The 24,793-nt window shown below is 38.1% G+C and overlaps 2 protein-coding genes across 3 annotated transcripts in view; one reads left to right on the top strand and one right to left on the bottom strand.

The window, feature by feature from the left end:
- The window catches only part of LETM1 (leucine zipper and EF-hand containing transmembrane protein 1), a 30,043-nt gene extending 6,753 nt beyond the window's left edge, over window positions 1-23,290 (bottom strand). The window contains exons 1-12 of the mRNA XM_027455686.3: window positions 23,152-23,290; window positions 19,996-20,053; window positions 18,172-18,628; window positions 14,249-14,392; window positions 12,362-12,499; window positions 9,130-9,333; window positions 8,516-8,635; window positions 7,781-7,912; window positions 5,687-5,857; window positions 4,904-5,044; window positions 1,875-2,009; window positions 1,097-1,287 (exon numbers count right to left, since the gene is read on the bottom strand). Coding sequence (XP_027311487.1) covers window positions 1,097-1,287; window positions 1,875-2,009; window positions 4,904-5,044; window positions 5,687-5,857; window positions 7,781-7,912; window positions 8,516-8,635; window positions 9,130-9,333; window positions 12,362-12,499; window positions 14,249-14,392; window positions 18,172-18,628; window positions 19,996-20,053; window positions 23,152-23,221 — 1,961 coding nt within the window. The 5' untranslated portion in view covers window positions 23,222-23,290. The remainder of the gene's footprint in view (window positions 1-1,096; window positions 1,288-1,874; window positions 2,010-4,903; window positions 5,045-5,686; window positions 5,858-7,780; window positions 7,913-8,515; window positions 8,636-9,129; window positions 9,334-12,361; window positions 12,500-14,248; window positions 14,393-18,171; window positions 18,629-19,995; window positions 20,054-23,151) is intronic.
- Window positions 23,205-24,793, top strand: part of NSD2 (nuclear receptor binding SET domain protein 2) — a 106,494-nt gene continuing 104,905 nt past the window's right edge. Inside the window, exon 1 of one of the 2 annotated variants that reach the window (XM_027455680.3) lies at window positions 23,205-23,341. The gene's annotated coding sequence lies outside the window, so the exon portion shown is untranslated. The remainder of the gene's footprint in view (window positions 23,342-24,793) is intronic. The other variant, XM_027455677.3, reaches the window with a different exon arrangement.

The raw sequence follows: 24,793 nt of genomic DNA, 5'->3' as shown, positions 1-24,793 counted from the left end.
TTATATTTAATACAAGCAGATGCTGTATTTTAATTTTTATTTACAAATTTGGATGGTTTTGATCAAGAACCCTCTATAGCACCTTTCAAATGGCCTCCTTAATCTCACAGAAAATCTGAAACAAATGACTGCTTGCCCTGGGGACTGGAAAAAAAAAACAAGTTTGCAAGGAAATGAAGCAAAATCCTTATTTCTGTTTAGGTTATGCTCTTTGGGAGCTGGGAAGCTTAATGAGTTACACAAAATTGTGCAAGCACAAATTTTAACACTGCATTTATAACCACAAATTGAAAATTGTCACAGTTTATTGATATCTCATCGTCATAATAAGTAACATATGACTGTGTGACATGTCACTGCCTGAAAGCCTCTAGTACCATCAAGATTTGGGGAAGTGTTGATAAATGAAGTTTCAAGTAAAAGCTAACAATTCTCATTTGAAAGGAATGATCTTTTATTTGGGATAAACTTCTTAGCCAGACCTCTCAAATACTAATTTTACCATCATATTTGCAAGTGTGCCAAAATTGAAATGAAGCAAGTCTTCAGAAGGGAACCATGTAAAATTACCTCCTTGCTTCCATTAGATTTGTTCCCTCATTTCTCTTCAAGATGTTGTCTGCTTACACCAGACAGAACAGATTTTATTGTTATTTTTCCCCTCATTACATGTTCACTACTGAAGCAGAACATGAATATGCTCACCATACTTTTGCACAGTTTTTCAGTGACACAGGGCAAACATAGTGGCTGAGCAGCATTACTGAAGGCATGATTTCACCTGCACCATCATTAGTGCCACATGTGTTACAGATGATATGATGCTAATCAACATCCTGGCTTTCAGAACCCCCCCCCCTTCCTGACAAGCACCTGACAAAATTATACCTGTTGCTTTCCTATCATCACTTCAACCATGTCTAACACACTGCAGAAGAAAAAAAATCTATGGGACAATTTTGTTAACTTTGTTTTTAAAATAAATATTGAGATTTTAAACAACTTATTTTCTAAGTCTTTTCTAATCAGATTTCAGACATCAGAAAGACTTAAGATGATCAGTAAGAGATACATTCAGTGCTTTCTAGATACTTACCCAGCAGGAGGACTAGCACCATCATCCACCTTTACATCCACCGTCTTTTGGTTTGTCTCCAACTCATTAATAATTTTATCTATCTGACCAATCATTCGGTTCACCCTTTTGGTCAATCGCTTGCTTGCCTTTGACTCTTCCACTACCTCTTCCTGGCCAGTCTTAGAGAGCTCCTTTATTTCTTGCAAATCCTGAAAGAAATGGTCACAAGAAAGAAAAACATTTCTGTGGGTCTGAATTCTCTACAACAGCCACTACTAACCTAAGAGATGAGCATTTCAAGTGCCATTTAGCAACAATTGTAAATAAAATGACATACAAAGCCAAAGTGAAATTAGAGCAAACTCTTAGCACTGCAGCCATTTTCATGCATCCTTTAAATGTTACTTTCTACAGTCTTTGTAATACTGATTTACTCATTAACTCAAGGCATCTGTAATAGTGACATCTATGCTTGACAAGAAAGAACTGCAGCATGCTCAGCACATGTTATTCTGGTCACACTGGAAATAAGAGCAGGAAAGGGACCCTCACTTAGTGGAAACTACTCCAATGATTCTAACTAGGCTTTAAACACATTGAGCCAATAAAGCTCTGCATTGTCCCATACAGCAGTATAAACCTCAATTACTCAGCTACCAAATGCAAGCTAACAGACATCCAAGATAATCTTTGATCATGCGGGGTCATTTATACAAAAACTGATAATGAACGGGAATTCTTAAAAAAAAAAAAAAAAAGCAAGCAAAAAAATCAAACACTTCCTTCCCCACTTTACCTCATTATATTCCTGGATATCACCCTTCAATTCCTCAAGCTCCTCCTTTTCCTTTGTTAGTGATTTCTTCTGTTCCTGCAGCTTGTTACAAGCATCACTCAGCATGTCAATCTCCTCCTTAGTTATTTCCTCACCCTGTAAAAGAAAATATATACAGATCAGTGAAAGATATGTGTGTATTTCCCCCAAAACTCTAGGAAAGGACACACTCCAGATTCTTTTTCTATATTCAGAGTCAACATAGTACAGACTGGCATTTTGGAGCTAATGCTCCAATATCTAATCTTAAATACTAAGGATGGTACTTTCTAAGCACTTTAGTAGCAAGACCAGGTAGTATGATTCATTATGTGTGTTTTGGCTATTTGAAGTCCTGTACCTAAATGTCTCATTTAAAAGTGTTTTACTTCCTTCTCTGCTGAACGGAAAACCCAAACTGAGAAATGATTCTGATATTATATACAGGAAATATTCATTACACAAAAGATTTTGCAGAGCGAAGTTCATGAAGCTGAACTGGAACAGAGTGATCTTCAACAACTTGTGTAATGATGTGTATGAACATCCTTGGTTTGTGACATCTATTTGTCTTTTAAAATGCCGAGAATAAAAATGTAACCCCTAAACAAATACATCAAAAATACAATTTCAAGAATTATTCATTAAAAATGCTAAAATCCCACGATAGTAGGCACAGTTAGAGTACTGCATTAGTCCTACCCAGAAACCAGCTTTTGTTCTGAAAAGACTCTCAGCCATATAAGCAGAGTACAGAAAGACACAGGCAAACAAGGATGCCATAAACATATGGGATGATATGCTTCCAAGAAACAACTACGGAACTTCTTAAACTATGCGTTCATGCCCTTTGAAACTGAGTAGATAGTGTCCTGTTACTGTCTAAACATCAACCTTGCTTTTGATTTTAATACAGTAGCAAAAAAAAAAAAAAAAAGGAAACTCAGTTTGAAAACAAATTCCTCTGCCTAAAATAAAATTAGTCATCTTCAACAAGTCAGTCTAATATTTTTCCCTCAACAGGTAACACTAATGTGAAAATAAGAGTTTGAAATAAAATGTTTAATTCCCTTAGTTATTCTATTTTGTATTATCTTTACCTGAAATAAATCTCTCCCAAATTCTGCTGTTACCATTAAAATCTGTTTGGCAGCAGTTTAAATTAAACACATTATGTTATAATAATAGCAGGTAGATAATGATAGTGTCCAGGAAGTAGAAGCCAATCAATACTGGTGTACCCCAGGGGTCAACAGTATGCCCAACACTTCCATTAGTGACCTCCGGGATGGTACATGCTGGACTCTCAGCAAGTCTGCAGAGGCAAAACCAAGAGGAGTGGCTGGCAAGCCAGAGAAGCACTGAAGTCTCCATCCTTGCAGATACTCAAAACCCAAATGGACACAGTCCTGGGCAATCCGTTCCAGCTGACTCTGCTTTGAGCAACAGGATTGGGCTACACAAACTCTACGTATATTATTTTATGGAAAAATGTTACAAACCCAAGAAGAACATGAAAATGAACCTACCCAATCTTCTACAGCAGTATTTTAAGTAATAACTACTAACCGTATACACAAATTTTTTAACAGTAGAGAGGCAAACCACATTCTAAATCTTAATATCTGCCACATTTCAAAAAACACATGCAAACAAAAAATAACTAGTGACAAATAATAAAAACATGTTCCTAAAAATGCCACTAAACAAGATGCAAAACAGGCACTTGAAAATAATCAAAAAAACAAGCTACAAAACACACACAAGAGGCTTGCTTAAGCAAGAAGCATTATTTTTGAATACGTAACTTTTCTTACCGTGAGGCTGTACAAAAAGAATAAGACTCCAGTATGACAAAAAAAAAAAAGGGATCTATATAGAAAGGCCCAATGCTGGCATTCTTAGGAAAAAGATCTACAAAAAAAGCTCCTTTATTTGTGCAAGAGTATGACAATATTACAAGTTTCCTGCATTTTCAGAACATCTATTTCATATCATGCTATTGTCAGTAATTGCAAAACTATGGCTAGAGTATTTTAAATGTGAAATGCCTATTCCACAGTCTCAATTTCTTAATTCTCTTTAAAAAAAAATCTTGGTTTGGTATTCATATCCAGAGTTGAAAGAGTAACTCTTTCGAAGAGTTCTCTAAACTTATGCTCGGAACCTATTTTCTTCCTGAATATATGCAAGCCTGTTCTTTATGAACACTTCATGAGAGCTCTGCTGAAAAGCATTTGGGTAGCCTCAACAGACAGCAACATGATCACAAGCCAGCAGCATGCTCTGGCAGCAAAAGCTAACAGCAACCAGGGTCAAAATCAGTAGATTGACAGGAGTGACTATGCGTCTTTACCTGGCCACATCTAAGCGGCACCCAGTTTTGAGCTCCCCACAAAAAGACATCCATAAACTGGAGTGACGATAAAGACTGCAAAAAGATTCAGCTGAATTCTGTTTTTGTACGACCTTTTTTTCAATTTATCCAGCCAAAACCAAGCCAGACAGCAAACAGTTACCCGACTAACAAAGCATGCTCTGATGCAAAGCACGCAAAGTATGATAATCCTAGAAATTAACTTCTAACAGTGGTATGAATTATGTTCAGCAATATACTGAAGAAATGATAAGAGAATATACTACAAATTTTTATAGTATACGTATAGTGCACGTATCTGCTTAGAAGAGGAAGTCAGTAGTTTAGTTCAAACCTGGGAATCTCTGTATTTAATCCTTTGGTCTGAATTACACCCTTGAAAAGAAACGAACACTCACCTTTACCTACTCTTGTCCTCATCTTCCTCATGTTAACTACATATATAGATACACAGGTTTACGTTATTTATAAACATGAAAATTTATGTATTATATATATAAACATGCATAGCTTTGTTATGTCTGTATCCAGTGCAAATGCCCCCCAAAACAGGCATTAGTTTCAATAATACAGATAGATAAAGGAACTACTTCATGGTTACAAATTTTCAATCACATACAGTTTTCCAGATTACCTTAATGCCTTCCAGTACAGGTGCTGTGTCTTTCAAGGTCTCCTTATCTGCCCTTGCCAGTTCTTGTTCACCATCCATAGCCATCTGACTTTTAACTTGCAAATCAGCTGGTTCAAGATCTGCTGCTGAGTCCACCTCTTTCTAAATTTGACAGACCCGAGAAGTTTAATTAAACAAAGATAACGTTATCTGTATTAGGATCAGCAGAGAATGGCTTCTTAAAATAGAAGTAGTTGCCAAAGCAGATGTAGACTTTTTTATGACAATGCTAAAAAATTGCAACATATCAAGTGGTTGCATATTAAAATACCAAACATGCTTAATAAACTGTGCCTGTGAGCAACTGAGGCTTTATGCACTCAGTAAGCCAGCCCAGCAGCAGCGTTTATACTCAAGTACTATACCAGGGACATCACCTGGTTAATGACAAATAGAGCCAAAAGCAAGAACTAAATTTACAGTAATGAAAAACACACACACTAAAAGTCAAAATTAACAAGAAAAAACACAAGCCACCATGCCTTTTGCTAGAGGAATAAATGGTTTCTTTCATTACTCTGATTAAGAAGAGAAATCAGAGATACATAAGGCAAAGTCTTCTGTGTTTCACAGTGAATCCTTCTGTACTGTATTCTGTTTTAATGTTTTCCCACCTTTTTTGCACGTAGACTTAATGTCCAGTTTACTGCAGACAGTGTGTGCAACAGAGGCAATAACCCATAACATGCTGCTTTTCATCACGACACTGATGTTTATTTATCAGCAGTTGAGAACAGAACTTACAACTTGAAGGGTTTCTTTGGCTTTCTCTGCAGCTTCAGACATTCTCTCCAACTCTTTCTCTTCATTTTCTTTCCTGATGGCTTCTTCCTCCTGAAGTGTTGCTTCCAGTCGTGCTTTGTTATCTATTTTCTCACCTTCAACTTCTGCCACTTTGACTTGAGCCTCTTTGGCCTAAAAATAATGCAAGAGGTCTATAAAAAAAACCTCTCTCTTTCTACATAACATAAACAGTCTGTATACCGTTACTGAGATAGGTAGTACAGGTATGCTAATGAATGCAATTAAAACACCAGAAAACTGTCCTATTTTTTTCCCCATTTTTCAGAAAAATATTATTCTTTCTCTGAAAATGAGAGCTTTCCATTCTGAACGTGTAATACATTCTTCATTCTCTTTCTTTCAAGATCACCAATAATCTATTCAAATAATTTCTCTCTTTACAAAACATTAACATTTTCACAGCAAAAGACTGAAATAATTGGGTTTCCTGAAATTGCCTGGATCACAAGTCTTACTTTTGCAGTTTCTGAGTTCCAGTTTCTAAGTTTATCTAACCCTCCATAAGTTTGGTTCACGGCCTCTATGCTGAGGAAATTCTCAATTAAGTAGTTAATATACACAGATGCATAAAATGTTTCATGGTATGTTGTATAGTAGAATAGGAAACAGTTTCAATCTCTGAGTGAACATAATAAACCACCTCCTTTTATCATCTCCTTTTATTTATGAATTCTGAGAACAGTATCACAGAAGAAATTGGTCTCAAATAGATTTGAGGGTAAACAATTTAACACTAAAGTGACAAAGAAACAGCACAGGACAAGCAGATCTGATTGTAACACTGGAGCAGAAACATACAGTAAAAGCTATTACTGATGGCAAGGTTTCTTGAAGTGTACCTTTGCAACAAAAACCACAAACAGCTATGTTAAGAGGAACACAGTTGTGCATCTATTTTCAACTCCTGGCTGAGTTTAACACTGAATAAATTCAATTTTTACAAATCAGGTAAACCAAGAAAAAAAGCAAAACACCATACACTTAAGAACTATGTGGTGCGCTAATAATTGGGTTTGTAATCCACATAAAAGGTTCCACTTCTGAAATATAGAAACAATAAAAATCCGCCTCAAGGATCTCTACAGCTGTTATTGCTATTAAGGTAGAAATTAATTCATTTCAAGTGATAACTAACCTCCATTATGATAGGGAAGATGGAATTCACATAAAAAGCACCACTAGAGAGAATGACTGATTTTAATAGATCTTTCTTCCACAAACCAGAGGTATTTTTCTAGCGTTACTGTTCATAACACATACACACAATTTGGTGAAACAAAATTTAAGTCCTGTAAGAGAATAATGCAACTTTATCCATACACTCTGCTTTTGGCCAAAGTCACACTTGGATCTGTAAACCTACAGAACAAGTTGTTTTGAAGATAGAGTTAATTTTGATACGAGCAACTGAGCTCAGCCATGACAGCTTCCAGATCCAACAAGAAATCAGTAAGTCAAGAGCCATATCCCAGCCTGTCACGTCTCAAGTCAATTTTCAATGGAAGATTGTAGATACGTGACATTTATGAGTATTTCCACCTCTGTTCTTCATGAAGTGGAAAATTATGATCAGCAGTTTCACCTTTCATTCTTAAGTGTGGCTTGAGAAATTCCATCTACACATGAAAAGGTCTGAATTCATCTAAACAACCACCAATACCCAGAAAAATAAATCCATAGAGCAACTCAAACTTTAACTCCATGTCTTATTAACCATAATCAACATAGCAGCAGAGCTTGCGAACACTGTATGCATCTTTATATTACCTACAGTGTAGTTTAGATTTTATTCAAGTAAAAGTGTATTGCATATATTTCTATACTACTGTCTACCCTCATGCAATGAAATAATGCTTTTCATTTGCTTTATTCTCAGGTCCCTCCAAATCCAACCAGTGTGTTCCAAGGCCACTCAAATAAACCTACCCATTTTTCAGCTTTTCAAAGAAAAGAATGAAGAATATCTACTGCTCTAAACAGGATTTTCAGTGATGATAATGAGAGTTAGTTATGAACTGTACAAATCATACTTACAACACTCTCTGGTAGTGTCTGAAGTGTTGTTTTGAGCTGATCAGCTGGAGAAAGGGTGTCTGGAAGATACATGGCTCTGGATAAAATTAGCAGTGAAGTAGGGATTTCCTGGTTCAGGTGCAGATCTAGCCACTATGAATACAATACATAAAACAGAAGGCTTCAACTTTTGGATTTCTTTCTCTTTTGACAAATCAATTCAAGCATATACACAAGAGTAAATTCTGATTTTTATCACTAGTTATCAATCAACATCCTAGCACAGGAGCTACAGCCTATAAGCAGCAAAGAATTAAAGAGATTGCATTGAATAAGTGTTTGAAGAAGTATTTTGTTTGAAGATGTACAGAACATTTGAGGAATTATTTTGTTTCTTACGCATCTTCCTCTAAACCAGACAACCAAAAGACAAGATTTATTTTCTCTAAGATATACTCGGATAAAAGTGTTGTGTTTTTTTTTTAGAGTAATATAGATAGTTAACAAGACAAAGAGGAAAAATTAAAAACATATTTAAGTCTATGTATGTATTTGCATCATCAAAACATCATGGCCCAGTTAAAAACCAGAAGCTACTATTTACTTATACAGTACATATGACAAAAGCTTATTAAGGAGACTGTTTTAGCCCTGCCTTTAATAAGAACAGAATCAAAATATCTTATCAGAATCATAACAAGAATGATAGCTAGCAATTAAAATTAAGCCTGGGCATTCAATGTTGCAAAAACATACCTGTTTAAGCTGTTCTTTGAGACGCTCCTCTGTCACACCAAGGGCTCTCATTCCTCGTGCACGACACGCTGCCTGCAGCTCTTTAACAGTCAGGGTATCAACTCCTTCTTCAGCAATCAGCTGCACAGAACGTAAAATAAACTCAACATGTAACAGCTCAAAAATTAAAAACAACCATCATCTGCATTTTTTTTTTTAATTTTTTTTTTTTTTTTTTTTTTTTTTTACAATGGCCACTAGAGGCTGCTGTGATAACATAAAACAGCCTGCACTTCTCAAACAGCAATGAACATTATACTGTGATCTTAACAGCTCCATCATGGTAATGCCAATTTCTCTCTGAGTTTGTATTTCTATTACCTCCTTCACAAGTTACAGTTTCACAGAAATGCTCTTCTTTTTAATACGGTTAATTTCATTGTAATTAATGGTAGATAAAAAATGGCAGGTTTTTCTTTAGAGAGACATAAAATTACAAAAACTCCTGAAGCCTTTTTAAGTTAGCTCAAAAATAACTAAGACAAAAACAGGAAAATACTTAGAAAAAGTTTACATAAATACACCCAGTCTTACACATAAACATTATTAACCAGTACATATTTCGAATGACTCACTTTGTCATCTGCTTTTATACTTCTCAGCCTCATAGTCAACTGGAAACGGAGGAAGTTATTTGTCCCAATTGATTGAAGTTCCAGCAATTTACAAAGTGCCACCAACTGAGGCCTGGTAAGATTGTCCAGAGTCAACTCATCTTCAAATAGTTTTGAGAACCTTAAGATCTCTTCATTACTGGGTCTTTCGCCAGTTTCCCTGATCTGTAAGAAAAACAAAAAAACAAAAAGCCTTTCAAAGCAAATTCCATGCTTGGACATTATTTTGAACAATAAGAATTGATCTCATTTGTCAGGTACTTTGCCTCAACTTTCATAATAGGAAATAAGATATAAGGAAGTCATGTTGTTTTTTTTTTCCAAAAAAACAATTGTTTACTATAAAAGGCAATAGAATTGATGGTGTTAACAGTTCCCAACAGCACTGCATAATGCACTTAACTAGATAAAACCAATCAAAACCAACAATTAGCTGCATATATACACTACTGAGTGGTTTTCTCTGAATTGGCACTCGCTTGAAATACCCCAAAATACCTAAGAGAAGTACAGAAGAACAGTTGCTACAGAAGTCACGTAGGCAAGTACTCTTTCTGGTACTATGTTTAGCAAACATAAAGCATGCTAAAAGCATCAGTCTGTTAAGATACACTGAGAAGCATGCCACAATTTCCAATTGCAAATATTTGCAACATTGTGGTCCCTATGAAGTGATAATTTGGGAACTTGCCTACCTAAATCCTCTCCATAACTGTGACTGTTACAATATTGTTTTGCTTCAAATTCCTAGCTGTTCTGCAGCATCTCAATGCAAACACGCTTGAAGTTACTCCAAAGTATAAACCACTATCTGGCAGAACACTGAATGAATCTAGATGGAAGCATCTATGTAAATGCTTATACAAATGCAAAGTTAAGTCTTAACATAACGTGTACTTCACAGTAATTAAATTGAAATACTAGAAGTAAAAATAACAGTTTAAAGCAGGAAAAAAATCCTTAGTCTCATCAGGGCATAGTAGAACTTTGTTATGTATAATGCCGTTGATTATACTATTTTAAGTATAACATTAAGTGCTTATTGGCAATATTATTGAATCAAAAATTTACAGAACCTAACAATCAAAGACTAACTTCCAGCCACTTAACACCTTCAGTTTAAAGAGTAGATAGACAAAAAAACAATTCCTAATCCCTCTACCCTTTTTAAGCCCTGCAAACATAAATTAACTGATAGTAAGTACAGCCTAAAATCCTAATATTACCTATATAGCCTGGTTTATTGCACCTACTTGTTTTAGTTGTTAACTCAACTCTTTTAATCAATAGCTGATTAATAAAAGATAAAGAATTGGATGGTTTTGAATCCATTAACTTCTCAGATGGTTGTGTAGCAGAGAAACTAATTCTGAGAAAGGAAGGTCAAAGGCCTTGTTACTCCATCTCACCAGCTCCTTCAACACAGGAGCTAATACTGGAACCTTAGGAAAACATTCAAAGTATTTTCTTCTTTGCTTTAAGCTGAATTTTGGCAGAGACAAAATAAGTAGAGACAGAAGGGAAAAAAACACCCTATTTCATTAGAGTGCAAATTGACACTTCATCATGAGCTACAAAACAAGACAGTTCTGAAGCAAACTTGTTAAAGCCTGTAATCAGTGGATCCTGTAGAAGCAAATACTTCAATGCAGAAGCAGTGGGGAAACATTTAACCTTCTTTTTACTCTGACATTTATTTTCTAGGATGGGGAAATGACATCAAAGTTCATCTCCATGGCACAAACGAGAAAGTTATGGCTGTAAAAAGCACACCCACACATAAGGAAAGCAGGGCCTGAAGCTTCCTTTTAGTCATCGCAGGAGCTTGGAACTCCCCCTAGCAAAAGTGGAGTGATACGTCATTAATTTCCATAGAAATTAACCCCTGAATTTAAATTCTCAGTAGTTCTTTCAAAAGAAAATGAAATGTTCCAAATATGAATCATGGCAGTGGCATGCTCCCAGAGTCTGCAGAAGGAAGTTTTAATGCTTCGGGTACTAGTCATGGTAACTAATCACTTGAGATTTTCTGCAGATAAAAAAGGACAGAAACCCTTGACTGCAAAGCAGCTTCAAAGTACATGGACTTTGCAAGCAGATACTGGCACAAGTTCCTAACAGCAATACCATTATTGGAAGTACCCCACTTGCTGCCATCAACTTATTACCCCACCCTTTAAAAAGTTTAGTCTCTACATTCACAAGCAGAAAAAACTCAAGCTAACTAACAAGCCTTGAAAAGCTCAGGTCTCAAATCCCCAGGCTTGTGTCTTTTTCTGTACAAAGGGCAAGAGCCCCTGTCTTTGCTTAAAACTCTCAGCCATTCCTACTCTCCTCAAGAAGAGAGATGACACTTTTACTTTCAGAAAAGCACCTGGCAGCAGCAGATGGTCCTTGTCTCAGTTGAACAGCCCCACAATTACAGAAAACAGAAGTGTGAGTGGACTGAGATGAATCCTATCCTGAGAAGATTTATGAATGCATTTTTCTTCTCTCCAGAGAATACCTTACCTACTACTTGGTGAAAGGAAACAACTATCAAACCTAGAGGCAGTCAACTTATGAGGGAAGTATTTGACGTGCAGTCTATGTTCCAGCAAGTGTGATAATAGAAAAAACTTGTACCAAATATAATACCCATATTCTAGCAAAACCCTAAATTCTAGTCAGCATCTCAAAGGATTTCAGCTGTATAGAAACTGTGTTTAAAAAAAAAATGAAGATAGGATTAAATATGACCAAAAAAAAGAACAAAATTTACATTTCCTCCACTGACTTTTAATCAGGTACTTAGGAAAGAACTATTTGTCTTTGCATTTTAACACCCAGTGTTCACAAAACCAGGCCAACTACAACTATGTGTAAACACTGCATACGTACGCACTCTTTGGGATGTTAGAATTAACTCATTAACAAAGAGATAAGATAAGAACGCAAAGAGAATGAGCAGAAGTATATTCCTTCTAGAATTAAGGAGAGAGTAAGAGCACCAGCTAGAATACAAAAGCTAAGAACAGTGAAGTATTACATGCAAAAAAAATAAATCTATCCTCAAGAAAATACTACATCCTGCTCTTTTAAATCCAACGGAACAGGTAGTTGATGATATGTAAAGGGAAGGAAAGGGAACTGCCAATTACCACAGACCAAACAACATATCAAGCTTTTTTTTTTTTTTTTTTTTTTTTTTTACCTTTTGAAAGAAAGTTGAAAAATCTTTTGTAACATTTCCTTTGGCTGCTTTATTTTTTAAGGCCATCTCCTCAATCGTGTCTTGAAGGAATTTAGCCAATTCAAGCTTTACTCTCAGTTGTTTCTTCAATCTCTCCTCCTGTTAAAAAAAATAATTTGGTTTTAAATGTTCATTCCAAAAATATATGCACTAAATACCACTTCTGCCCTCAGACAAGTTATCTGCAGTGCTTAAATCACACAAATTCAGGTTGAATAGCACAAAGCTCCATAAAGCACAAGGTGCAATGCCAACAGAGTGGAGTACAGCATGAGTGGCCTCACCCACTACCACTAACATGAACCCATCTAGGAACAAAAAAACAGAAAGTAATCAACTTTGGTTTGGCTAACTCCCAATTCTTGTATCCAGGTCACATTCTACTTCACACCTCACCCAAAATAAAAGGGGGATTTATTGCAGAATTAGAACTTAATAGTTACTTAGATGCAATATACAATTCCCAGTGATTGACTGTATCTGTGGCTGACTGGGAGGTCACTACCTACAAACCTCATGTAATTATTCTGTACTCTGATACAGAGAATTTGTCAGGGTCTGAGGGAAAGGGAAGAACGGTCTGTTTGCTTTTACAAAGCACTAAACAAGAAAAATTAAATGAAGCTTAGACCAAACGATGTATAAGAAGATATTTAACCTATTTAGCATAGATACAAAAAACCTTGCATCAAGAATAAAGACTATCAAAAACTGACAAATGTAATGCAAAGCAGAAAAAAAGTTTTGCAGCTTTTGTTTCTGCTCTGTAGCAGTCATAGAAAACAGATACCAAAAAACAAATAAATAGAAAAAACAAAAACAACAAAAAGAGAAGATAACAGCCTTGACAGCTAAGCAAGCACCTGCATGTACAAAACAGAAACCTAGGGTGGCGCTGGTTCATTCCTAGATGTTAACAGCAAAATCATCAGAACAGCATCAAAAATACACCCCAGTACTGACGAAAAAATATTTTGTAGTCCAAATAGTAGGTTATCTTTAGTAATAACCTAAAATTGGTGTTGGATATGACTGAAACATAGTTTAGGTCCCACACTAGAATGTGAAGAAAAAAAAATAAAAAATACTCAGAAACATAGTTAGGCCTATACTAAGATCATCTGGAGCAATCATCCTAAAAATCCCTTCACACCCTCAAATGTATGTCAAGTTTTGCTGTTCCATGTAACTTCTGAGCATTATTTTCTGTTTTTATTTGACAAAATACAAAGCTTTTTTCCTGCTTTTATTTAATAAAACTGTTTTCTCTTCCAGATATACGACAAACCAGGAAACTGAAATGCTATTCTGTAATTACTGCAGCACTGTTTACTTTACTATCCTGCCTGTGGAACCCTATTTAAATGTGTAGCTACCAATAACCCTCATGTAGATTTTTCCATTCTGTATCTCTTAGTACCTTATAAAATTTTATTTTGGCTTAAAAAATATTTATTTAGTAATAATATACTATGATTTTACATAGCAATATAAAGCCTTATAAATCATTAGAACAGCTTAATAACAGTAAGTTGCCAAATATTCTTCCTGAAATTGTTACAGAATAAAATAATCTGCAAATTAAAATATGATCTTAACTAGAATGATGCATGTATTTTCCTGCCCACTAAAAATAATTTTAAAAAAGCCATTACAGCTTTTGTTGGTTATAAAACTATATTAGCTACAAGAAAGCACTTAATTAACTTTTAATTAAGAATTAAATCATGGATTTTGTTAATAGGATTCCCCAGACATGCACAGCAGGCATAAAGTATGTTCAGGTAACATTTAATAGGCAAGCTTTAAGTTTTTCCAAGCAAAATTGAAACAAATTCACTTACTTACCTTTTTAGACTTTGTCTCAAATGTAGAGGGAAGCATATTAGGGAACAACTTAAGAGCTACTGGAAGTAAAAATTCCATAAATGGGACAACGAGAAAAACTAGGAAAGGAACCAAGCGGAAGAGGTCAGCGCATATTCGAAGAAACTGGAGGAAATAAAAAAAAAAGCATATTGATAAGCAAAATATTATATATTTCTAAAATACTTTGTATTACCATTCAAATTACTACTTAAATACAGATACATTTGCCAGAAAGGAAATTTAAAATAACATAAAGAGCATGAAGAAGTCAGGTTTTAGTATCTTTTTCTTAAAGTTGCTATATACTACAGAGTGCCAGAGTTTCTGCAGTTTTCAATGCTATAGAAAGTATTTCAAAAGCCTCAGTGTGTCTCAATAGGATTATTGAACAAGTATCTCATTTAAACCTCTTAAAAGCACCTGAAAACAGGAGGTGGTCATTTGTTGCTGTTAAAGCTGCTTAACTTCTTTTATTCATCTTTATTTGTGCTCTACCACTTCTTACATGCATGAGCTACTATGGACTAAGTAATCAAGAATAAAATGAAAGATCCCTCCCCCCTGGCCTTATAACAATTGTAATGTACATTTAAATCCAGGGTAATGAGCCCAGCTTGGTAGATTTTTTTTTATTATTATTTTTTTTTTTTTAAGTTAGGGCTTTTCTAGAGCAGTAATCCCCCTGAAGCAGGCAGATGCAGTAGTCACTAAATCTTGAACTGCATGAAATAAATATTGCCCTTTTGATTTCTATACACCCACAAGCACATGAATTAGGCCGTACAGTCTGTAGTCATATTTTCAGAACTCTGAAGCTTAATAACTTGGTTTATATTGGGGGAGTGCAGATCCTGCTTGACTCCGTCTCATTTTATAAAGCAAATAAGCAGTTATTGGGAATAATGGCAGTTCTTAAATCAGAGGCTGAAGGCCAGATGTACACTACTGCCACAGCACTGTCAGTCAACATCATGACTTAATAAATAGTTATGACTGATAAAAACTATCAACATAAATGTTATTACACAAGTAAATACATGCTTCTTCCTTTCTTTCCCTCCCCAAAACTGATGCCAATCCAGGGAAACAGCAGCAACAAACAGCCCGTACAAGCTGTGTGCTGCTGTGGAACCACTTTGTAGAGTACAAAACCAATAAAGCTTTAGTCACCATTTTCTTGGCATAAAATCACCCCGAGATCTTATATATGGTCTGAGGAAAGAACACACTTCTCAGACGCAAAGTTAGACATTTTTTGCTGTATGAAACGAATTCAGCTTCCCAGAAAGGAAGCTTTGGTCCATTGTTTACGGATTCAAACATGTTTCCATTCATTCCAACAATAGAAGATAAATGAATACCAGGGAGTTCAAAAGGATGCAAGAAAGTTCGGAAGAAAAAATTAAGTCATACAAACAAGTATATTTTCCCTAGAAAAAGTTCAAATGACTGTACAGAATGCAATGCAGTGGTCCTATTTCTATCCAGCATCTATTTTTAGATACTGAAAGTATTTGTATGTGGTGAAATCCAAACCTAAAGAAGCAGTTTTACAACTGGATTAAGCTAACGTAACACTAGCCCGAGATAATGCATTAAGTCATAAATGTGCACCAGCAGTCCCAACGTGAAGGCACACCACTGATCCAGCTAAAACTAACCCCTAAATACATATGCAGACATGCAGAAAAGGATTAGCACAAACCAAAAAGGGGTGGGGTGGGGTGAAGCACTGCTATTTAAGCACCAAGCAGGACTGGCGACTTCTGCAGCAGCACAGCCCTGAGATCAGCTTCCATAAACCATGAAACTGCATGAAACTGAAAGAAAGACATCTGTGCACATAACCTAATGCAATGGTGCATGATTACACACACATTGTTTGGCAGTACAGCATGAAGGACTTGTGACTGCTCTATCTGCTGCTGCAGCTCACATACTACACGCTCCCCTTATTTCTCTCCCCAGGACAGGAGGGTCTGTTAAGGTCGATATACTTAACCACAAGCTCTGTAGTACCTGCCATCTAGCCTAAATGTCCTGAACTATCCTGCTGTAGAAAGTAGTTTTTAAACAGCCAGTGCTTGTATTTTGCATGCTTTCCTTCTTCCTGACTTGTCTCCTAAGCGTACAGAAGTGACCCTGTTGAGTCCAAGCCCCACCAGCAATCGTACGTGGAGAATTTTGGGCCTGATTTTTGGTTTACATAAGCAGTAGTTCCCTTGCATTAGCCACGCTGCAATTGCTTGTTAATGTGGTTAGATTACTTGGCTATCTTTCCATTATTGCCTCCAAAGAGGAAGGAAAGGGCAGGCAGAAATAACTCATTTGTCAGTTTGAGTGAAGATAAGATTTTTCTGGACTGTCGGTTCATACATGGTTTAATACATTTAAAGCAGTATGTCCTTCAAATATATACATATAAATATATTTAGGAATATATATATACTTAAGAAGTCCAGGAGCAACATTTCTGTTTTAGACTTCTTCAAATCAGTCTGCGTTTAAGGCTAAATTAAAAAAAAAAAAAAAGTTAAAGAAAAATAAAAGTTTAAAATAAGCATGTGCAAAGGTTTTGTTCAGCTGTAGGCTGTTTTGCTCTTTGCTGACCCTAGGTTCAAAGCCTACCACAATTCTGTTCCAGAAACAGGACATCCTCTACCTCCACATCAAGAAAGTACACAACCTAGATTGAGAAAATCACATTGCTGTAGTTCTTAAAACTATTTTTCCCACAACTTCCACACAGACTGTAGCATCTCTTTGTACATTGTAAGAAGAGATGCTACATCAACGTGAACACCAACTTATACCTGCACAAGAAACTCCTGTTTTATTTAAAATAGGAGAATTGGTTTGAAAGTGCTCTTCTGCAAAAAAAAAAAAAAAAAAAAAAAAAAAAAAGTTCAGGAAGGCCAAATGCCACTAGAGAGCTATGAGAAAGACAGTTCTGTGGTTGCTAACTGGCAGTACTAGAGAACAATCAGGTGAACAAGCCCATCTATCGACCAAACAGTGCATGCCTGTCCAAAGATACCATATTAATTCTATAGGTTCATGCCTTCTAGTACTCAGTTCTGATCTTTCAGCAGAAGTATTTCCATGGTATTCGTATTTTTCTCTTGTTTGTATCATTTCACACAACTATGGCTCAGCAAACACCAAAGATGCAGGAAAGCCAACGGTTCCAGTCCTGCCTTGTGGAAGATTTTTGATTCCATTTTAAACCATGAATTAACTCGTCTCACTTGGTTTTCCCAATATCCCAAACCTCTGAACAAGGCAGCACAAACCAGAACTGCCACTTCCTCAAGTCCCGCTGTCCTTACTTCCCCCCCTCTCCTCAGTTGCTCTTTCTTCCCAATACATAATCTTCTCTCCTACGTGAGCACAGACTTTTAAATTTATTGCTGAGCAATGCTCCGGCTGGATCAGCTGCCAAATGCACTCTTGTACCAGCAGAAAGATAGAGCAAAAATAAGTAGTATGAAGATGCTGAGACCAAATACCATCAACCACTGCTGCTGTAGCAGGAGATGAAAACTGCTACATATGCATTTCTGTCATTTGTCTAATCCTGCAAATATAGGAAAAGAAACATTTCTGCATACTTCACTGAACCGTGATACTTTCAAATTGCCCATGAAAATGGTCAATTGTTAATCATTACTTTGTAAAATTAGGTACATAACGAGGAAATACTTGTCAAATTCATCAAATCAAAAGTTTTTAGTGAACACGCAGGGAGTTTCTGAAAGGAGGAGAAAGAGGAGGGACAGGGAGAGAAATTAACACAGCAATTTTAGTTCTAGGAGCAACACCCAACAAAAAGAATGAATTCAGTTGGAAAAAATTGAGCGATCAGTATGGTCACTACAATGAAATTGGTTTTCACTCGGTACCTGTCTCCGTTCTCGACGCGACAGCGTATTTCCATGAAGGATTCTCCAGAGCATCCTCGCAGCTATTTTTGTGTCGATCCACAGTAACCGAAAGCCATGGTAATAATGCTTCAGCTCATCCACAATCCTCTGTCCAATAGATTTTTTCACGACTTCCACCTCTGTTGGACTATATACGGGTCCTCCTTCTTCCAGCTTCTTGTTTTTGTCCTTTAAGGACTTCAATGACTTTTCAACTATGGAGTCATCTTGAAGGGAACGCGAAGAATGCCACCATCTAACTGGAAGATACTGGGGACCTAAAACACCTATGGCTGCTAGGGGCATCCATGAGCCAGAAGAGCTCATAAGAGTAAAGTACGTTCGTTCAGATCCTCTAGTCCAACAACAGTAGTGGTCTTTTTTGGAGTATGCATAAACAGGGGAGACACTAGTGCAATATTTAAAGTGTACAGTCCTTCAAAAGAAAAAGAAAGCATTCAAGGATTAACAACAGATGCTGCATCAGTTGAGAAACATCTACCATCTATTTTACGAAAGCCAAGAAAACCTATGAATCCCAAGATCAGGATGTCTAAACATTTAGACATAACAAAAACAGTCTGGCAAAAAAAACTGCATCTACCTTAAGCTACTTTGAAAACGTAGCTTATTTTACTCAAATTAAATAAAAAGCAGCAACCAGAAGTGCCTTCCATTTGAAAATAAATCTGTAAAATCATAAATAACATAGAGACCCTTTTACTACTTCTCCTGTTTGAAGGAAACACTGGAGAGATCACAGGCTGCAGACTTGGGACAGGTGCTGAGTTAGGGGGAGAGAATTAGCATCAGAGAAATCCAATTTCATTAGAGTTCCTCTTTGACTATCTCCGTGCATCTTGTTTCCCTTTTTCAGCAGAAACTTTATAAATGAAGCTCCACCGTGGTACTGAGGTGATGCATGCAGGAGCAACGGTCTTCTACCCTATTAAGAATTTTGTTCTTTTTCTTTTATTAAATGTAAACGGAAGACATTATTCAAAATCATTATTTACACACACATTATAACTACTCAATATATGCAAGGAGGCTCATACTTCGCAGCGTTTCAGAAAAATACGACAAAATTAAAACAGCAAATACAATATCCTACGTTGTATGTATAAAATATAGATACAGTATCCTGTATAGCAGCTACCTACTGTTGCAGTAGGTGTCCAATATTACAAGGTAAAGCATTAGAAGATTCAAACAAGCCTTGTGAGCCAGGTCAGGAACGAAGCATGAACTCTGTCAACATCCAACTCCGTAAGTGTCTTAAGAACACGTAGCAGCTGGATTCGTTTTCAGAAGAGGTCATCACTTCCTAGGAGAGCCTCAATCAAGGCTGTACCATACAGTACACTGCCGTGGTTTAACTGAGATACAACTCCAGTGACTACATTCCTAACTACCAAACCACACGTTTTAACCTAGCTTTGATTGAATGTTTCCTCTGTGGAACCCCCCGGAGGAAGTACACAAGGAGTCCATGATATCCCATTATGCCCCTTGAAATCAGTCAAGAACAAAATATTAATATTCTATTTCTTTCACATCATGAGGGAAACAAAAATGGTCAAAGTGGGTGAAACAAGGAAGATCTCACTTTCCTTCTCCCCCACGCAACCAGGCAGACGAAGAGTAGTAAATGCTCAGACTTCTTCATCTGTCTGTAACATAAACTGAAACTGATGTTTTGCACATTTTTGTCTATGAGAGTGAAAGCTGCGTTCTATTATAGTATACTAACTGACAATTTGGTACAGCTCTGAGTTTAGAAAAAAAATCGTATTTACTCACATTTTGTTTGTCAACCTCAAGGATGTACAGCTTAGACATGCCCGATCTCCCAAGTTACCTAGAAAAACACCAGTTATTAGCATTCATTCTGAAATTCAGAAAGTCATTTATCCGTAGAGTGAATTGCTCACGAACATGATTGTAAAAGACTGGTCTTACTAAGAGGTAGCTACCAACAAAAATACAATAAAAAAGGTGCTTAGCAGCAACTGGACTTATTGTAAGCACATTCACACTTTGGATGATCGTGCACAATCACAAACATCCAAGCAAGAAGGGTTTTATGCTTTGACAATAGCAATGTGATGTACTAAAGCCTAAGAACCTCATCGTATTTCAGCAGAAGCCAAAGCACACGTCACAGTCTCCTCCTTTCTCTCCATCTGTAATCCCCTGACTCAGAGGATGAAATGGAAAAACAGGTGGGAAGCAATTCTGTAACGTGGCTGGCATCCCCAGAAGTGTTCAGGCAAACTGTCCATACATACAGTCAAACTCTGTGCAACATGACGTACTGCTGCAACTTGTTAAATTGCCTTAACAAGTCTGAGTCCTTTGGACAAGCAACTGCAACTCATAAAAACCTCACTGAAAGCAGAAGTAATTTCTGAATGGTTCCACAACACCACAACATGAGATGATCTGGATGGATTATCACCTACTAATTCTGGACAAGGCCAAGAGATGGCAGGGTATGAGGGTGGTTTTGAAGGTTATCGGTCAATTTTTCCATAATCAAAGGTATAACCTACGACAGAACCTGAAGTAGAGAGTGTGGTATTTGAGGAAATACAGCATTAAAGCCTTCCCCAACAACACAGCCTAATTATTACAGGAAAAGAGATACCTTCAGAATCAGGTAGGGCAATCAAGAGGCACAGAAGGAAGAAGAAAAAAGATAAACTGACTTACCAAAGAAATATCCCAGTAATTTGGGATTATCATGTCCCATGCTTTGATGTCATTACCACACAAGCTACGGCATTATCAAGTCAAAGGAAAAGGATTCACCCTTCTCAAGTTACATCAAAGTCTAACAGGTTACCACTATCACTGCAAGTAAAAGCCAGGGAAAAGCCAGTTCCTTCTGGCTCATAAATCAAGCCCTGAGAGGCTGAGAAGGCATTCTGAGCAGAGGCTGAATTTCTCGACCTGAGAATCAAATCATCTCAGAAGGATGCCCCTGACTCTAAGGAACAGCTGAGCAAATCAGAGTAGTCAAAATCTTGACAGATGAGACCCAGCACTGTAATCTGTTTCCTTACCTCGGTGCCAGGAAGCACACAAAGCCTAAATTAGCCAAAAACTGCACACACAACAACAAAAAAAAGCCAAAAATGAGGCCTACTGGTAGAGGACATTACCTTTACAGACAGGTGCACCTAGAGCAAAGGGGAATGACATGGAAAAGATCAAAGCTGACTTGGAGTTTCTTAAACAGAGCTCACTACCGGCACAACCCTTTCACTTCACTTATCTTTATTTTTCTTCCAGCTAGGATCCACTAATTCTAAAGAAGGGGACAAAGAACAAAACTCCATAATTACCACAAGAAAGAAAACATGCTGACTCAAACAATTCTTGTCACACTGCCATTCGGGGTGTGAATGGGCATGCAAAACGTGGATGTGACTGGAACAAGCTACAGAATAACTTCATTTCAACCTTGCCAGTTCTGTCAACAAGAGCTCTTTTTGGCCGAGTCTATGTTCTAGCCACGTACCTAAGAGTGACCCAGCCCTGAATGAAAATACACACTTGGTTCAGAAAAGTGCAATGCCCATACTCCTTGCTTCTAGGTTAAGACACGTGTCCGAACAAGGTGAACATAGCTCACCGTACTCAACACTTCATTTAAGAAGCCTGAATTAGGGGAACTTGCTTTGGAAGTAAGAGATGCGACAGTGGCAGACAAGCTACACATAAACATATTCCTTGTGGAAAAGAGGTCATCAGAAAGCTTGGTTTTAAATTTCAGTGGAACATCAAAACCAAGGTTTTAAACGTAGAATATCTGTGCTCTGTTAAATGATGGGAGTTTTTGAAAAGAAAAGGCTGACATGAAGTAAGTCCCTCCAAACTACAAGCCTGCAGTGCTTAACAGCTTGATCTTTACGAGAACATCATTTAGGATTCTTACAAGCACTTAGCTTTAACTTAATCTTAGATTACTGACACGTAAAGCAAAGAAGATGAGCTAAGTAAAGCAAGACACTATACAAAAAATGATACAAAATGATGTGTTAATAACGGACTAACACTCCGATCAAGAAGTCCTGGTTATACCACGAGCAGAGTACGTTACAACACACCAGGTGATTCGGTTTTACCATTACGATGAGATTTGTAACACACAACAACAGAGGGATTTTGGTATTTCTTCTTACTCTATGCCACCAGAGGAACCAAAGCTCCCACCTACTCTGAAGGTGCATGGATGCATCGCTTCCCTGTTTTTAATAAAACCAGATGGATAACAAATCCCAGCTGTTTGCTCAGACAGTCTGTACAAGTTCAGCCTAAATAAACGTCTTTATAACTACAGCTAAAAACAAAACATGAGGAAAAGAACCACACCGACAACTAGCAGGAACTATCGCACTTCAGCGCTGGCTGTAAGCAAGAAGCCGGCTTGTTATCGAGGCCAATAATTAGCCAATAATTAGGCTGCCAGGTGTGTGTGCAGGCTCCTGCTCTGACAGCCGGGGCTCTGTCGGGCACGGCCGAACCTCGCCGTGAAAACCAACGCGGGGCTGGAAGATACATAAACCGACAAATTAACTGGATTGCTGATAAATCACACTGGTTAGTGATGGGAGCTGTTATGGCACGCTGGGTTTGGGGTTTATTTCCCAGATCTTGCGAGGCCACTTGGAAGAAGCCAAGCTGACATTTCCCTCACAGTAAAACCCCAAGGAAGGGGCTGAGGGACCTCCCTCAGGGAGGCACCCGGGCTGCCTTGGGAACAACGCCAGGAAACCGGGGGTGAAAAAAATCAGCGAACAAAACCACCGGGGCTGCACCCCCTCCTCTCCCTCAGCCAGCCCCGGGGACCCCCCCAGGGCGTCGCCGTGGCCGTCGCCGTCCCCTCCCTGCCTCCTTCCCCTCCCCTCAGCTCCCCCCCGGCTCCCCCCTCAGCCCCGCCGGGCGCCTCACCGCTGGGGGCCCGGCAGCGCGGCAGGCGGCGGGCCGGCCGGCCGCAGGCGCGGAGCAGCACGGACGCCATCTTGGCGGCGGCGGCCTAGCGGCGGGCTGCCGGCCTGCTCATGGCCGCCCCCGGGGCGGCTGCCTCCCGCCCCTGTCGGCGGAGGAGCGGGGCACGCCGGGAAATGTAGTCCTCGGCACGGTAAGGCGCTGGGGAGGGACGGGGGTTGTAGTTCCTCGGGACTACAAGGGAAGGGTGTCGCGGTGCGTGCTGGGAGATGTAGTCCGGCATCAGGCAGCAGCGCCGGGGGAGTTTTTTTTTGGGGGGGGGGGCGGATTTGGGATCCCTGAGCCGCCCCCGGGATCTTGTGGCTCCACAAGGCTGCGGTGCCCTTAGGGGATAGCAGCAGGTCACGGAGCAGCGGTGTGACAGAGCCGGGGCCGCCGCGGGGTTCAGCCCCCGGGCTCTCTTTACCCCAGCCCAGAGCTCACAGGGCCGGTAGCTGGCTCGTTTGGGGCCAAAAACCGGCTTTTTGGGTAGCGTCAAGTGCTGCTTGGCAGCATGTGTGCGTGTATCTCAGGACGTGATGGAAAAAAAAACACCTTTTTTTTTTTTTTTCTTCCTGGAGCTTTACAAATGTATTTTTTATTAAAATTGTACATAAAGCAGTCAATCAGCCCACATCGTTTGCTAATTAATCCTCATTAATAGTTGTTGGGCTGCTGTAGCGTGTTACTGTGCAAATATCCACCTATTCCTGAGCAGCGTTAGCATCTGCTATCAAATATTCAATAGGTACTTTTCTACAGCATTAACCACTGCCATTCGTTTTGCTGAGGTTTTAGTCATACAGACATTACAGACATGGAAAACAACCAGGATTGAACCGCAGAAATTATAATTCCATCCGAGAATAATGAAATTGTGAAAATTAGGAATACGTGGTTTGGGTGGTAATGGCTTCCTTGTTCTAAAAAAAAAAAAAAATGGGGGAAAAGCTGCTGTGTTTTTTCAACAAGATGGCTGACACCCACTGCCAACAAGATGGCTGCCTCAAGGACAGGTCTCCAAAAACACAAAGATAACGCTTCTTTACCCCTCTTAAATTTCACAAGTTACTTACAACGCTGGGAAGTTGTTCACCTACACGCCCACATAAGCCCCAAAAGAATATAGGTGCTCTTTTACTCTATCTGTAAAGGGTGGCAGAATCCCCAGGTTTGACCCAAAATACAACCGACTGAAAACAGCGTCTTATACAGGAGAGGAAAGCAGATGTGTCTGAAGTCACCCTTTCATGCTTGAGTCTTGGAAAATGCAGGAAATTAATTATTATTTTAAGTTCTTTTATGTATTTAAAGAAAATCTTCAGGGTTTCTCCTAAGCATGAACAATTCAGATTAAATTTATACTATTTATATTTTTCATTAAGTAGAGTATCTGAGGATGGAATTTTCAATTGACCAAATATTCAAATGAATCTAGATACCCTTTTCTCACTTATCTTTTGATTGGTTACAAAAATACTACTTTCGTTTAGTGACAATTAAAATTTTAATTGGTATTATTATTTATGTACTTATTATCAGAACTGCTTTTAAAATGTTAGGCTCCCAAATGTATTGCAAGATTTTTAGACAGCTGTGTGTGCTG

Source organism: Anas platyrhynchos, chromosome 4 (assembly GCF_047663525.1).
Source record: "Anas platyrhynchos isolate ZD024472 breed Pekin duck chromosome 4, IASCAAS_PekinDuck_T2T, whole genome shotgun sequence".
Taxonomy (NCBI): Eukaryota; Metazoa; Chordata; class Aves; order Anseriformes; family Anatidae; genus Anas; species Anas platyrhynchos.
This window is presented reverse-complemented; position numbering and strand designations above follow the sequence as displayed.